The sequence below is a fragment of the Rutidosis leptorrhynchoides genome, chromosome 1, assembly GCF_046630445.1.
Source record: "Rutidosis leptorrhynchoides isolate AG116_Rl617_1_P2 chromosome 1, CSIRO_AGI_Rlap_v1, whole genome shotgun sequence".
Taxonomy (NCBI): Eukaryota; Viridiplantae; Streptophyta; class Magnoliopsida; order Asterales; family Asteraceae; genus Rutidosis; species Rutidosis leptorrhynchoides.
In genome coordinates, this window is record NC_092333.1 from 82,400,992 (window position 1) to 82,415,907 (window position 14,916).

General features: G+C 32.8%; 2 protein-coding genes across 3 annotated transcripts; one reads left to right on the forward strand and one right to left on the reverse strand.

Moving 5' to 3' along the window:
- Positions 1-1,318: 1,318 nt before the first annotated feature.
- LOC139862151 (serine/threonine-protein kinase AFC3) lies at positions 1,319-6,291 on the forward strand. 2 transcript variants are annotated; one of them, XM_071850712.1, is made up of 13 exons: positions 1,319-1,582; positions 1,700-1,802; positions 2,231-2,257; positions 2,345-2,498; positions 2,578-2,626; positions 3,237-3,351; positions 3,476-3,567; positions 3,647-3,794; positions 4,049-4,113; positions 4,209-4,306; positions 4,759-4,861; positions 5,277-5,426; positions 5,938-6,291. In XM_071850712.1, exons 1-12 carry the CDS (start codon positions 1,466-1,468, stop codon positions 5,421-5,423), a joined length of 1,218 nt encoding a protein of 405 aa, XP_071706813.1. In that variant the 5' UTR covers positions 1,319-1,465; the 3' UTR covers positions 5,424-5,426; positions 5,938-6,291. The 2 variants fall into 2 exon arrangements, with proteins under 2 accessions (XP_071706813.1, XP_071706820.1); XM_071850719.1 differs by having other exon boundaries at positions 5,277-5,422; positions 5,936-6,291.
- A 782-nt stretch (positions 6,292-7,073) lies between these two features.
- Positions 7,074-13,385, reverse strand: LOC139862163 (soluble inorganic pyrophosphatase 1). Its single transcript, XM_071850725.1, has 9 exons — positions 13,308-13,385; positions 12,723-12,829; positions 8,470-8,498; positions 8,270-8,335; positions 8,079-8,186; positions 7,805-7,870; positions 7,599-7,719; positions 7,411-7,492; positions 7,074-7,324 (listed from the first exon to the last, which is right to left on the reverse strand). Exons 2-9 carry the CDS (start codon positions 12,823-12,825, stop codon positions 7,282-7,284), a joined length of 618 nt encoding a protein of 205 aa, XP_071706826.1. The 5' UTR covers positions 12,826-12,829; positions 13,308-13,385; the 3' UTR covers positions 7,074-7,281.
- Positions 13,386-14,916: the final 1,531 nt, after the last annotated feature.

Here is a 14,916-nt window from a genome sequence, read left to right on the forward strand (position 1 = left end):
ATTTTGTAATAAAATTATAACTATTTCGTATACACCTCGCATAACATCAGCAGGTTGAAAAAGATTTGATGCAATTCTCAAAGCCAAAATCAGACACATCAATGAAAGAAATGTCTGATAATGACAACAAATTCTCAGTTTTAGCAGGAGAATCTCAAGATCCTGAAGATGATTTACCAATTACTATTCCATATATTTTTGCTGAATTAAAAAATAAGTTTTCAGCAATTATTCAGAAGATTCCACTTCAATCACGGGTGAACAAGAAGACAAAAGTGAAACAGGAAAAGCGATAAAATAATTCAAGATGCCATGTGAAGAGGGGTTCCACAAGAAATTATGTCATGTGAAGAGGGTCCCACAATAATTTATGTTTGTCGGTTTAATAATTCAAGTTTGTCGGCAATAATTCATGTAATGAATCTCATAACTCTATATAAGAAAGGCCAAAGTTTATTTGTAGATACGCTGCAATTTTTTCAGTTCCTTTTATTTTAAACCTTCTGTAATAATTTAGCAATTTTAATATATTGTGAATATTTGAAGAACATCCGTCCCATTGTAAGTTTCTTTTTCTTTCTAATTATTTATTTATTTATTTAAATTGATACTTGTTTGATCGCCTCCTACATGGAAGGCTAAATTTTTAAATGTTGGATAATACTGATCATATGACTACTGGATTGATATGAAAAAAAAAGTCCCGAAATTTTATAAAGAAGAGGTTGTAAAAATGATGAGTTACATAGTCTGGTCACTTATATTCAGAGTATGATAAACTTTTGTCGTGATTAAGCCCGTTTTAAGCTTAGGTGTGGCGTTTAGGGCAAAAGAAGTTCATTGACTAACTAGTTTTACATACTATGAGTATTTGACTACCAGATTGTAATGATTTCCCTTTGACCAAGATGATCGTAAATTTTTGCAAACTCTTTTTTATATGATTTCTTTATATAAATAATTTTCTAAATAGTTTTGTGTAATTTCTAAATATATAATTATTTTTATATTTTGTAAATTAAATAATTTTTATATTTTGTATATATATATAAGAAAACTATAAACATAAACATAAACATAAATTTTAATATAATTATTAAAAATTGTTATTTTATTAAAAAACTCCAATGTTACAATTTAAATTAAATACAAAAATTAAACTCATGTTTTTGATTTTGACTTTGACTGTTAAAGAGGGAGTAATCTCGTTTTTTTAACAGTCTCTACCTATAGATAATTTAATACTCCGTAACTCACAAAGTCACAAGTATATATAATCATTTCTCTCCACCCCTCTTCTTCGCTACAAACCCTAAATTTATAAAATTTCCTACTTGCAGTAATAATAAGTTGCAAGCATCTATGTCTAATTCTTACATAATACTCTAATATTTAAATGTTAAATTTATAAAGGGATACTATTTCAACGAAAATTCACCTTTTATTTGGTTGCAGAATTCCATTAATGATTTCGATTGATTCTTCACAAGTTATAATGATTGACGAAAAGGAGCAACAACATCACACCAAACGACGGCGTCTTACATGGGATGTAGCTGCATGTCCATCAGAACAACAACAAGTAGTTTGTTTGTTTGTTTAACTTAATCAATTAATTTAAATCAATTAATTTAATGGTGCTGTTAGAAATTAGGGTTAGGGTTTTGTTTTATGATGTGATTTTGATTTGCATATCTAGGTTGAAATACGGCAGCCGCATCGTCATATTTCGCCCCCTAAAAGAGAAGATGATCGTGAGGGCCATTATACGTATACTTTAGGGGAGAATTTAACTCCAAGATGTGAGTTTATCTATTATTTTTTTTTTAATTTGCTTAAAATTTCATTAAAATTAAACCTTTTTAGTTAAATTAGAAGCGTATCATTCACAAGTAAGTACTAATATAATAAAAATGGATTTATTAATAATAACTAGAAGCAAACAAATTCATATTCAGATTCAAAATTAGTGTAACATATGAAAGTAGGAACCTTTTGATTACAATTTTGGACATTAAGTTGAAATGCTATCTTGTTAAATGAAAATTAAAGTTTGCTTCTTCTGCTGTGAAGATTAAGGTTTAATGAATTAGCGGTTGCACTTTTGTTTTCTAGACTAGGTGCTTTCATTTTTTTTTCATGTCAGATTAATATAAGATGCCCTTTGCTTGTCATAATAATCGTTTATCTAACAATTGACAGTTGAGTTTTGTTTATTTATCTGATTCAGATAAGATACTGAGCAAGATGGGTGAAGGTTAGCAGTAAAGTGTCCGGTGTCTGCAAAATCTTATATTTTTATCATTCTTCTTTTGTGGGTATCAGCAAATTGCTAGTGCTGTAGGCACATTTGGTCGAGTTTTGGAATGTTGGGATCGTGAAAATCGAGAATATGTAGCAATCAAGGTAGTCCGAAGCATAAGAAAATATCGTGATGCAGCGATGATCGAAGTTGATGTACTGAAAAAACTTGCCAAGAATGACAAAGGCAGATCACAGTATGTTTTCTTCACGTTTTTTAGGTTTCATGACTCATTAGTGACATCATCTAATTTCCCATTCAAATGATTCTTGCAGCTGCGTGCAAATCCGGAACTGGTTTGATTATCGCAATCATATTTGCATAGTAAGTGTCATAATCAATGTTGCAAAATTCGTTATTTGGATATTAATCGGTCGGGACTTTGAAAAGATTAATCGGCAATTCGGCGATTAATCGGGGATTAATCGGATTGCACTGTATACATTAAAATATTAAAATTTAAAAATTATATGTGTAAATATAGAAAAAAAATCATAAATATAAAAATAAATTTAAACATAATTGTCTAAAATTGTTCATTTTGCTTCAAAACTATAAAGTTCTAGATTATATTCATGTTAAAATGGTAACCATTTTTACTTTGACCAATTTTGGTTACCAAATTCGATTTCGACCCATCAATTGACGTTGGCCATTTAATTAAATGGATTTTTGGAAATCGGAACGGATTACTCTTAAAATTGATTAATCGGAGATTAATCGGCGAGTAATCGGGTTTTTTACAACACTGGTCATAATCACTTGCTTATCTTTTAATTGTATGCATTTTTATGTAGTTCATTTATTTTTTCATTCTTTCATGAGGTGTTTTAGTGTATACTATGTTTGTTAGAATGTTAATAAGTGGAGGCTGATTGCAAGTGTCATTCATACAATGTGAAACCTCCATTGAATGCATTTGAATGGTGATCAGGTTTTTGAGAAGCTTGGACCAAGTTTATTTGATTTTCTAAAGAGAAATAAATACTGCCCATTCCCTGTGGATCTTGTTCGGGAAATTGGACGTCAGCTTTTGGAATCTGTAGCATGTGTGTAGATTATTCTTGGCCTTATAGTGAAATCTCATGTTTTTTGGTTGTCAGTGGGTCCCAGTAATTTGCTCTTTTTACAAATTTTTTGTGTAACATTTTTGTTATGTATCATACTTGACAGATATGCATAGTTTAGGCTTAATCCATACTGATCTGAAGCCGGAAAATATACTTCTTGTATCTGCTGATTACTTGAAGCTACCTGGCTGCAAGGTAGATGGTCTATTGAGGTTTGAACCATTTAGCTGTTGCTGGATGGGTTTTATTAAGTAGTTTTTTTGAAATGATGCAGAGGACTTCACAGGGTGAAACGGTATTTAGGTGCTTGCCAAAGTCGAGTGAGATTAAGTTGATTGATTTTGGTAGTACTGCTTATGATAATCAATATCATAGCTCCATTGTTTCTACAAGACACTATCGAGCACCTGAAGTTATTCTAGGTAACTAGTTGTTGACCACCAGAGACTTTTTGCTTATCTGTCAACTGAAAATGCAGCCTTAATTTGATCTTATTTCGGTTCCTATGAGTGTATTACCCTCTAAGTGGCATATGAGTCATTAGATTGATCTTTCTGGCCTAATCTCTAAATCTGTGATTCCTAAAATGTTTGCATTGTATTTAGATTAGATTTAGGTTTTTATGTACAAGACAATTGTCTGCAGTATGTTAACTAGTGGGTGTATTACACTTCAGGGCTTGGTTGGAGCTATCCATGTGATATGTGGAGCGTTGGGTGTATACTTGTTGAACTATGCTCGGTATATCTTCTTTTCTTGGACCCATTTCATGTTACATGTAATGAAGTGTTCATATACTAATGAATGTGTTGTTATGAGCTTGATCAACCTTTCAGGGTGAAGCTTTGTTTCAGACTCATGAAAACTTGGAACATTTGGCAATGATGGAGAGAGTATTGGGAGCTTTACCTGACCACATGATTCGAAAAGCAAAGTAAGACCTTGTTTATATTTGTTTATTATATTACAAAGTTGGCGTACATCTGGCATGGAAAAGGAGAATAAGAATAAAACACTAACAATGTTCTATTGGGTTTGAAATAACAACCTCATTAAGTCAAATAGTTGTTGGTTACTGTCTGTTCCCCGAAACACCATTATGTATTCACAAAGAAGTTAAAAATCTAGTTTGTAGTTGGTGAACGACATGTCGACATTATCGTTTCATATGGTTATATGCGTTTTCTGAGAAATGTGTATGGTTTTAAAGAACCTTATTGTCTAGTTTCTCATCTCTTATATTCTATGAGGACAAAGTGGAAGTAGAAAAACCAAGGCTATCAAGATTGTTGTTAGGTTAAGTTAGCAACTTTGGTACTTTTTAAATAGGTGTACGCACACTGATAAAGAAATCATTATTTATTTTCTTAATGCTGATTATCACAGCCGGGGTGCGGAAAAATACTTCAGACGATCAAGATTAAACTGGCCAGAAGGCGCCGTTTCTAGGGAGAGTATTAGAGCTGTGAGGAAGTTAGACCGACTCAAGGTTTTCTGCTTTTCATATTCAATTTCATCACAAAATGGTTATAGTGATGTGGTAGGCAAGGATTGTTTTACTAGTGGAAAGATTTCTGCTTTTCAATGTTGAAAAATTAAGTTCTAAAGAGATGACATGATAATATTAATTTTATACATTTAGTAGAAGATAGACCGACATGACTTTCAGACCTGATGCAAAAATGCATTTTTAGATGGCAAGTAAAAAAGGTCCATGTGTTCTATTATTATTGTATTTAACAATTTAACAATTAACAACAGGCTTTTGAGCTCGGTTATTGCATGATTGTAATGGTGGCATTTTGAAGTCTATATGGGCAACAATATTAAATTTGGTGTATGTTTGAGTGTTCCATATGTTTGGCCATATTAGTTAACTGTGTTGTTCTTTTGTTACAATGCAGAATATGATATCACAGTGTGTTTCAGTTGGAGGATCAAGATCATTAATTGTTGATCTACTGTACGGGTTATTAAAGTTTGATCCTGCAGAGCGTATTACCGCTCGAGAAGCTCTTGATCACCCGTTCTTCAGAAACTGCACAGCATAAAAGGTAAGAGAAATTAACAAGGTCAGCCTTTTTCGTTGTTAGTTGCATCATATTAAAAAATTTAGAAGATTTAAATGATAACTTCAAGGATCTTATATAACTAGTTATTTTATACAACTACATATCACATGAAGCTCGATAAGGGCTCCAGCCAAGCCTCAACTAACTCAAGCTTAGCTTGTTGTATACTTGTATACGCCCAGATTGTTTTTTTGCTCAAGCTTGATATAAGTTTGTACTTTGTAGCCATACCTAGGCAGGTAAAATATACTAGGAAACGGGTAAATCAGGCTGAACATATTAAGGGTTATTATACCAGTTTACTAAAATATTATAATGTTAGTGATATAATCTCCGGATGGGTTTACAATTATATTCATAATTCAAGTTTGGACGATAATTGTTTCGGCCATTAAAAGGTTTTGACATCATCAATTTAGCCACTTTCTGTCTAAACCCTTTAGTAGTCATACAAGATTGTATCTCATTACCCTTCCAACTTTGGTTCGTGCAGGTCCATGATACTGATACTGCTGATAAGTTTGCGAGCAGTCTTATGATATAGGGGACAAAGTGTCATAGAAGATGCCCGAAAGAGGTGAAAAATGGTTTAGGCCATACGAACAGGTTTTTTAGAAACGCAACCTTGATACGCAAGGTTTATGTTGTGGTTTTTATTAATGAGTTCCTCATTGATCCAGATAACATGTGTTTTGCCTAGTTATCTATGAGGTGCTAGTCTCTTTTTGGGGTTCGAGATACACTACTTTTTCATCTTTCAATTGTAGTTGTAGCATGCATTTGTTTTTGTTGTGATTGATGCATATGCAATCTGCACACATAATAATGGCGAACCCATTTTGTTCAATTTCATGATTTTAGAGCACATAACTCACTTCAACTGAAACCATTAATTGACTACTGCATTCTGCTCTTTCTTTTGTGATGCTAAATAACAAAAATAATCAAAATAGGTGATTCTGAATCTAGTGTAATCTCAAAAGAGGTGAACTGCCTTCGTGCTCAATGGTTCAAGCCCACTACCTTGAGTATTGGATGCGGTTGGAGGTCAGGAGTTCGATCCTTGGCTCCGTAAAAAAGTCCGTGAGGGAGGTCTTACCGTCTCATACGCATGAATTTGACCCAATCCACATGCCCGTATGGATTGATGGATCAGGTCTACTCTTGTTATGCGGTTTGAGTTTTTGCCTGGAAACGCGTGTGCGTGGAAAATGATCGGGTGGGTGGTTTCTATCTCCGTCGGTGATTTCAAACTCACCTTTCCCAATAAAAAAGCTTGTTACTTTAAGCAAATTTCAATATGCGGAAGCACTTGGATATGGAAATCAATGGCATGGATGTTAAAATGATAAGACTGGTTGGTTATACATACAATTTGGGGGGTCTTAAAATCTGTTATTGTGATACTTTTAGTAGACTCATATGTAGGGGCGGGCCAGAAAACATGATCAGAGTTCAACCAGCTAGTGAATGTTAATATATTGAGTTTGAGATACCATGAGGAACAAAAAGTTGACAACTTAACATTAAACTGAAAGTTAAAAAGGACCTAAAGGAAGCATATACAAAAAGATATCTTAAGATATTTCTCAAGTATAAATTCAAAAGGGAATCAAGTGAACAAGCAGAGCTATAACTCATAAAAGTAACACCAAGTATGTAACTTGTTCCTTGAAACATTACAAGTATTAAGAGAAAAAAAAAAAAAAAAAACAAACAAGGAATTAAATTTAAATCTCATTATAAAAGCAACACGAATGAGAAAAATGATCTTTGGGCATAAGCGATATTGTAATGTTTATCGTAATCGTATAAAGACCAAGCCAGTTTGCAGCATTTAGTTCCTCAAAGTCTGCATGATGTACTCGCCATAAAGATCCCTGCACCAGCCCAACACCGTTATTTCTACCACTTCTATTTTATAATTATTATATAAACATCAAATTAATCAAATCGAAAAGCTTACATGGAGTATTGGATGGCATCATGAGCAGTTGCTGAAGGCAGAAACTCATCAACTTCAACCTCTTTGTTCTCATTCTTCTTGTCTTATTTCATTTGTTAAGAAACTTTGTTGCATTTTCCTACCAACACGCTAACTAACTTTTTATACCGTATATATCATAATATTATTAAATTAGCTTAAAAGGATACAATCTTCAAAAAACCGACGAATCTCAGCCAGACGATGAGGGGGTAGCTGGCTTATATCAGTGTAGTGTCGGTACTCTGGATCATCAGCGCATACTGCAATAATCTTGTCATCTTTTTCTCCCTATATTTACCAATTCACATATTACATTTACAAAAAAAAAAAAAAAAAAAAAAAAAAAAACAATTTCAGATGATGATAGAAGCACCTGATCAATCATAGGCATCAATCCAATTGCTCTGGCTCTAAGAAAACATCCAGGTAGCACTGGTTCCTGCAACAAGTAAAAAAGACCCAAGTTTTAGGAGATGTTTTGATTATTTTGATCTTGAATGACAATAAAATGTTTATATATGAATAATTCAGATTATAATATTTCAATAAAGCAGCTCAATTTCAAACATACTCCCAAATAGCCTGTTTAACTGTCTATGTAAGCAGAACTGCACAATTATGATACTGCTAATAAAATGTATAATTACCTGCATTAGGACTAGAACATCCATAGGGTCATTATCTTCACATAGCGTACGAGGAATGAACCCATAGTTATGAGGGTAAACGACTGATGAATATAAGATGCGATCAACCTGCTCGTGAAATTTTAAAACTTAATTCATAGCTCATACGATCATATCATACGTATTGTGTATGAAGCAGTCGATAATCATACCTTAATGAGTCCAGTTTTCTTATCTAGTTCATATTTCACTTTACTTCCTTTTGTGATCTCAATAACCTATATATATATGAAATGTATGAAGTCAACCAACCATATCCAAATTATTAATGAACACCTAAAGAACAAGCTTTTAGGTGCACATATACTTGTAGATTTTATGATTATTAGGCATTTGACAAAAAAATACTTACCACATTCACAACTTGGGGTGCTCCAGGTCCTGTGTAGGTAAAAAAGGATCAGTAATCTAACTATAATCAGTTCAAAATTATTGATTTTATTAAAGAAATGATTTGAACTTCTGATAATATGTAGATGATCAGTTTCATATAAACAAAACTGATTATCAAATAGTACATAAATAAACTGACTACTTGATGGTCACAACTTCCGAAAACAAAAGCATATCTAAACTGTTGGTGATTTTAGTGTTATCAACAATCATTTTAGTTAATTGGGATTTACTAGAAAGCAAAGGCTTATCGAATTAAGCTCAATGACGAGTTTGGAGAGTGCGGAGTGCACGCTCGTTCGAGTTAATTCAATAAGGTCTTGGAAATTACATCTTTTGATGAAAGGTAACTATGAATGGTTACATCATTTCATGAAGAGAGATGTTATTCTCTAAAAGGTTTAAACGAAGAGTTGCATCTTTTCGTTGAAAGGTTGCATATTTACATTGAAGGGTTACATCCTTTCGTCGCACCTTTTCACCTCTTATATATAGAGAACTTTGCTTTCATTCTAACTAACAGAAAACACACACATACTCTCTAACAATTTGATCAGTGATTTCGTTGCCAAAAACACTGATTGCGTTCTTGTCTTATCCCTGTAAAGATTTCGTGAAACCAAGGCAATCGTAGGGTCGAAATACTTTATAGAGAAAGTGATTACACGATTCAAGAACGAATCCGGCAGTCAATTCATACCCTGATTTCTAACAAATCTATAAAGTATTTTCGTTCATAATCATGAATGATGAATCTTTGAAGAACGTATGACATAAAAGAAATAATATATTCTTTGTGTGATAATCGGTGATGGATATGAGATTAATTTGTCGGTGTAACAATTCAATGGAATTCATTCCATGGCCTCGTGGCACAATCATATGGATATCATCATATTCATATGGCACCATAATATGAATTAATGATTTCATTTAGCAAATGCCACATACATGTGGTTGAAAAGAAGTCGGTCTGTTGGTGGTAACCGATTTGTACGAATATAAGAAAGTAAAAGAAGTGTAATTTGGAGAAACTTGCATGGATAAATTTGGTGTTCTTTTCTGACTTTGCAGCACATCTCTCTCCAAATGCATCATGGCCAGGTTCTTTCGTGTGTAATTTATTAAATATATTTACAATAGCCAGTGTGTATGTCCGATTGGTGGGTAATGAAAGGGGTGGCAAACCCGGAATTTTGTATTTCTTTCAACGCCGCCAAAATCATAAATCTCTTTCTTTGAGTTTGTCTCTTTTCTAAAACCGGGAAATTGCACAAATTATTTTGAAGTAATATTTTGCGAACGGTTTCTGTCTTGGGTATAACTAAAATAGGGGTATACGTATTTAACCGGAACGTATGAATTCTTTGACTATCGCTATAGATGAAGTCAGTCAAACTACTGATATATAGTTATGACGGTTGGTAGTCGCAATGGTTCAATCTTGTAACAACGTAACAGATATGATTTTGGCAATTGTTGGGAAAGGGTGCAAGACTTTCCTAAATAAATTCATTGTGGATGTTAATTATACTAATCAAATTGGTGATGGTTAGATATTCAAACAACCGTGAATATCATAATGGTCATTTTCATACTATTGGGATATAATTTTAATTAAAATCATCTTACTTTTGGCCCGATTAATATAATAAGTGAATCAAACAAATCATGGTTTAATCACGATTGCATATCATGTATCTTGGATTTTGAAAACTAACCATGGTTTAAAGATGTTTCATTTACAACTGCTTTTCGGGAGTATTAATGGAGCGAAGCAAGAAATCACCCGGAGACGGTTATTGTCGAAAACATGTGTTGGCCTATATGGCATTTTACCCATAAAAAGGTACACGTCTTTTGCTTTTGAATTACTACCGTATTAGATCAAAGTTTGTGCAAAGGATAATCGACGTTACGTATAACGCGTATAACAGTCAATTTGATGTTGCAATTATCGTTATTTAATTAATATTGTATTGAATGGATATTGCATGAAACGGTGTCACCCTTGGTGTTCAAATATTGTTGATTTTGCCAAAATGGGTAATCTTTGCACATCCTTTTAACAATGTGAACGTGGAACGAACACATGACCTTAAATATCAGATGGCCAGATGGGGCATGACTTTTGTTGATAATAAGTCACTTGTTAAGCCCAACAAAGAAGTCCCATGAGTAAAATAAATGAATTAATTTCATCTTGAACATATGTCATGATGGGCGTAAATGGGAGGATTTGTTTACAAAATGGTTTTGACCATGTGTAGAATTTATATTAATATAATCATATAATCAAGGGATGTCAAAAGGGGACAAACTGTGATAGAATAAGTATTTCAATACTTGAAGATAATTCACAATGTTGTGACAAATTATGTTTCAATTGATAATGGGAATCCTTAAATATATTAAGGATATATTGATTAAACTATTGATCAAATAGATGATTCATCTACAAGTTGAAACAGTACGCTTATAGATAAGGAATCTTGAATCAAATGATTGATGTTGGGATTATTGACACTATGATAATAATCTCACTATCCAATGTAATGATAATAATTGTGTACATGAGGATAATGGGGATGCATTTTCAAGTGTATACAAATTATAGGTTTACATTGATGGAATTTGAAAAATGGACATGTGGATGACTAATCAATCAATCAACTTTTAGTACACGCGTGTTTCTTATGGTAAATAATAATTTGATAAATCCTTGGATAAAAGGATTGTAAAGGGAAATTGATTGAAGTCATAATGAATAAGATTAAAAGTTCATGGAGATCCCTGGTTATGGGATGATCTATGACTAAGGCATGTAGTTAAATGTACAAGGAAAAGTCTAGACACTTATGCCTTAGATATGTTGTGTTTCGTGAGTTGATCACGAATGAAGTGATATGTGTGGATTTTGTTGGGTCACAACAAAATATGACAAAATCACTTAAAGAAGTAATTAGCCGGAGACTTAAGTGCGCACAAGTCGGCTAATGTTGTGGGATTGAAGTCCAACCAGATCTTCCAAAGTGAGACGCCCAATTCCCTTCTAGTACAACGCTAGAAGCTGAATTCAATGAGGTAAGCTTACTTTCTGAAGATTGAAACACATAAATATTCTGATCCCAAAGTATGTGTTTAGACCCGTAAGTGGAGTTAGGTTGAAGTTTAACTTCTTAATAGTTCTTTTGAAAAATTGCAAATGCGGGTGCAAGATGTAAAAGAACTACCTATGTGAACATGAAGTTTTGCCGCTTCAATGGAGCTTTGGACTTAGCTGCTAATATGTTCACTGAAGGATTGGGACACATGGCTTATAATAGTGTCAAGATTGTCTTAGGGATATGTAAGAAACTGATGTGTATAGTATTTTATAGTTTTCATATGAATTGAAGGGTTCAATTCTTCGTGAACACCCTGATTTTTGAATTCTCGTAAATATTATACTAAGTGGAAATTCAATTCTTCATGAACATTTCCATTTATGCATTAGTTTGTTCTGTTTGTTTAATTATTTAGTAAATCAAGGATTACACTAAAATGGGGGGGATTTGTTGGTGATTTTAGTGTTATCAACAATCATTTTAGTTAATTGGGATTTACTAGAAAGCAAAGGCTTATCGAATTAAGCTCAATGACGAGTTTGGAGAGTGCGGAGTGCACGCTCGTTCGAGTTAATTCAATAAGGTCTTGGAAATTACATCTTTTGATGAAAGGTAACCATGAATGGTTACATCATTTCATGAAGAGAGATGTTATTCTCTAAAAGGTTTAAACGAAGAGTTGCATCTTTTCGTTGAAAGGTTGCATATTTACATTGAAGGGTTACATCCTTTCGTCGCACCTTTTCACCTCTTATATATAGAGAACTTTGCTTTCATTCTAACTAACAGAAAACACACACATACTCTCTAACAATTTGATCAGTGATTTCGTTGCCAAAAACACTGATTGCGTTCTTGTCTTATCCCTGTAAAGATTTCGTGAAACCAAGGCAATCGTAGGGTCGAAATACTTTATAGAGAAAGTGATTACACGATTCAAGAACGAATCCGGCAGTCAATTCATACCCTGATTTCTAACATAAACGCTATTGACAATGTAAGTTGACCATGTGATTCTTATTATGTGAGATCATATTATATGATCGGTTATTGAAGCACAAATTTTTAAATGCCCTCTTAAGTCAACATAAATGATCGAAGATACCGATTTCAAGATCATGCCAAGGATGAGCAGCGGCTGATCTCCTTGATAAAGACGACAAGATCCTTTCATTCAAACGGGGAGTTGGTCGCTTCTGTTCACTCATTTTTCTACAAGTATCGAGATATCATCCATAAATTTCTAATGATAAAAATAAACTCATAATATCCTATCGAATTGCTCATAACCCATTCAATTTGAATTACATCTAAAAAGTACTAATTTCAATTCTGGAAAATGATCATTGTTAGCCTACGAAACTACAAAGTACAAATCATCATTCATTCATCAACACATGATCAGATGCATTTTCTTCCAGCAGTTATCAAAAAATCATCAAATCAAGAAATACTATACTAATAACATCATCATAATATGTCTTTATATATATAGTATCAACAGCATAGAATCAAATATACACTTTTTAAAACTTGAAAAACTGAAAATCTACAAAGCTTTAGCTAACGGTCTTTACTCCTTTAGGGATCAAAACTGTAAAGATTATAAATCTTTAAACAAGAAAGACTATGTAACGTAATATTTCTTAAGTTAACAAATACCCAATTGAAAAGGATTAGAAGTTGATACCTAGCTTGATGAAGATCAAGAGACGGGGATATTGAAATGGTCGCAGGTAATAGGAAAACTATGAAAGGGGAGGTTTTATTTATATACAAATAAAAGTATTTTTATATTTTAAGCATGAAGTCAATATTTCAAATGAACGTGGAGACAAGTCACCATACATATCGGATTGTAGCATGTTATAAGTACAAATTAATTAAAAATTGATTTAACAAAGACATAGTCCTGCATTACTTTCCCACTCATCCAAATGACATGAATTCAGCTTTAGAGATACTTTATTCGTTTATGTTCTTAAATTACAGAATTTGGACAGACAATGTATCATGCCTGTTCAAATCCACTATCATAAACCATAAATCAATGATATATCATGTATGATGTATAATATATGTATGATATGAACATTTGATAAAAATATATTCGACACCGCTTTACATAGAAATAATACTCTTTATATCTAAGGTAACACATGGTTAGTTCTTAACTTCTTATCTAATCCTTTAAAAAAAAAAAAAAAACAAATAACTGTCACTATGGTGACCTTATACGGAGTATCTTTTAGGTATAGTAGGAAATGCAAAGCTAACTTGGAAATTGTTTTATGAGATTATTTGATTGAATTTTCAAGTACAACAACAATTATAATTATACTTAGAAAGACGGAAAATAAAATGAAAAACAAACTTTGAAAACATTCACATACCCTTGGATTGACAATGATCAATTCATATATTGTCGATAATAATTGTCGAAACCCACTTTCAGGTATCCTTCGATTTCTTTAGATGAGGCAGAAGCTTTAGAAAGGCCCATTCATGAGGATGAAATTCAAGAAGCAATAAACGACTGTGGTAGTACAAAGGCATTCGGGCCGGATGGTTTCAATATGCACTTTAATAAAAAGTTTTGGAATATCATCAAAGGTGACCTAGTGGAAGCAATATGTTGGTTTTGAGAAACAGGTGAGATTTCTCGATGTTGTAACGCTTCATTTGTCACTCTTGTTTCAAAAAAAATCCGATCCATTAAGTCTTGGTGATTTTCATCCAATTAGCTTGATCGGGAGCTATTATAAGACTTGGCTAAAATTCTATTGAATCGTTTGCGGAGAATTCTACCTTCTCTTGTAGGAGTGGAGCATAGTGCCTTTTTAAAAGGTAGGTTTATCCTTGATGGCGCACTAATCACAAACGAAACCATCGATTACTGATGTGCGAGCGGAGGGGGTACGAAATACTATTATTTTTATTACGAAATACAACGAAATATGATACAAGTTTTAATTATTTATTTACAGATGGGATATACCTAAACTCTGCTACAACACTATAGGCAGTGTACCTAATCGTAGAGTAGTATAGTTTTAGTAAGTCCGGTTCGTTCCATAGGGAGACGGCTTATTTTACACTATATTTTAAACAACTATATTTGTACAAAATATATATATTACAATTATTATTATTATAAAAAGAGGGTTTTTACCGTTTAATGACTGGTTTGTCGATTTTATATTTTAAGCGAAGCGTAAAGTAAATGACGATAAATAAAAGTACAATAATTAAAAATACAAGTAAAGCGTAAAAATAAATGACGATAAATAAAAATGCGA

Excerpts from the sequence above, each read along its gene's own strand:
- LOC139862151 (XM_071850712.1), top strand. The coding sequence starts at position 1,466 with ATGATTTCGATTGATTCTTCACAAGTTATAATGATTGACGAAAAGGAG. Across the intron at positions 2,627-3,236 it reads ATCGCAATCATATTTGCATA|GTTTTTGAGAAGCTTGGACC; the intron begins GTAAGTGTCATA and ends AATGGTGATCAG. Across the intron at positions 3,568-3,646 it reads TGAAGCTACCTGGCTGCAAG|AGGACTTCACAGGGTGAAAC; the intron begins GTAGATGGTCTA and ends GAAATGATGCAG.
- LOC139862163 (XM_071850725.1), bottom strand. The coding sequence starts at position 12,825 with ATGAGTGAACAGAAGCGACCAACTCCCCGTTTGAATGAAAGGATCTTG. Across the intron at positions 8,499-12,722 it reads TTGGCATGATCTTGAAATCG|GACCTGGAGCACCCCAAGTT; the intron begins GTATCTTCGATC and ends TTACCTACACAG. Across the intron at positions 7,325-7,410 it reads GATGCCATCCAATACTCCAT|GGATCTTTATGGCGAGTACA; the intron begins GTAAGCTTTTCG and ends GGGCTGGTGCAG.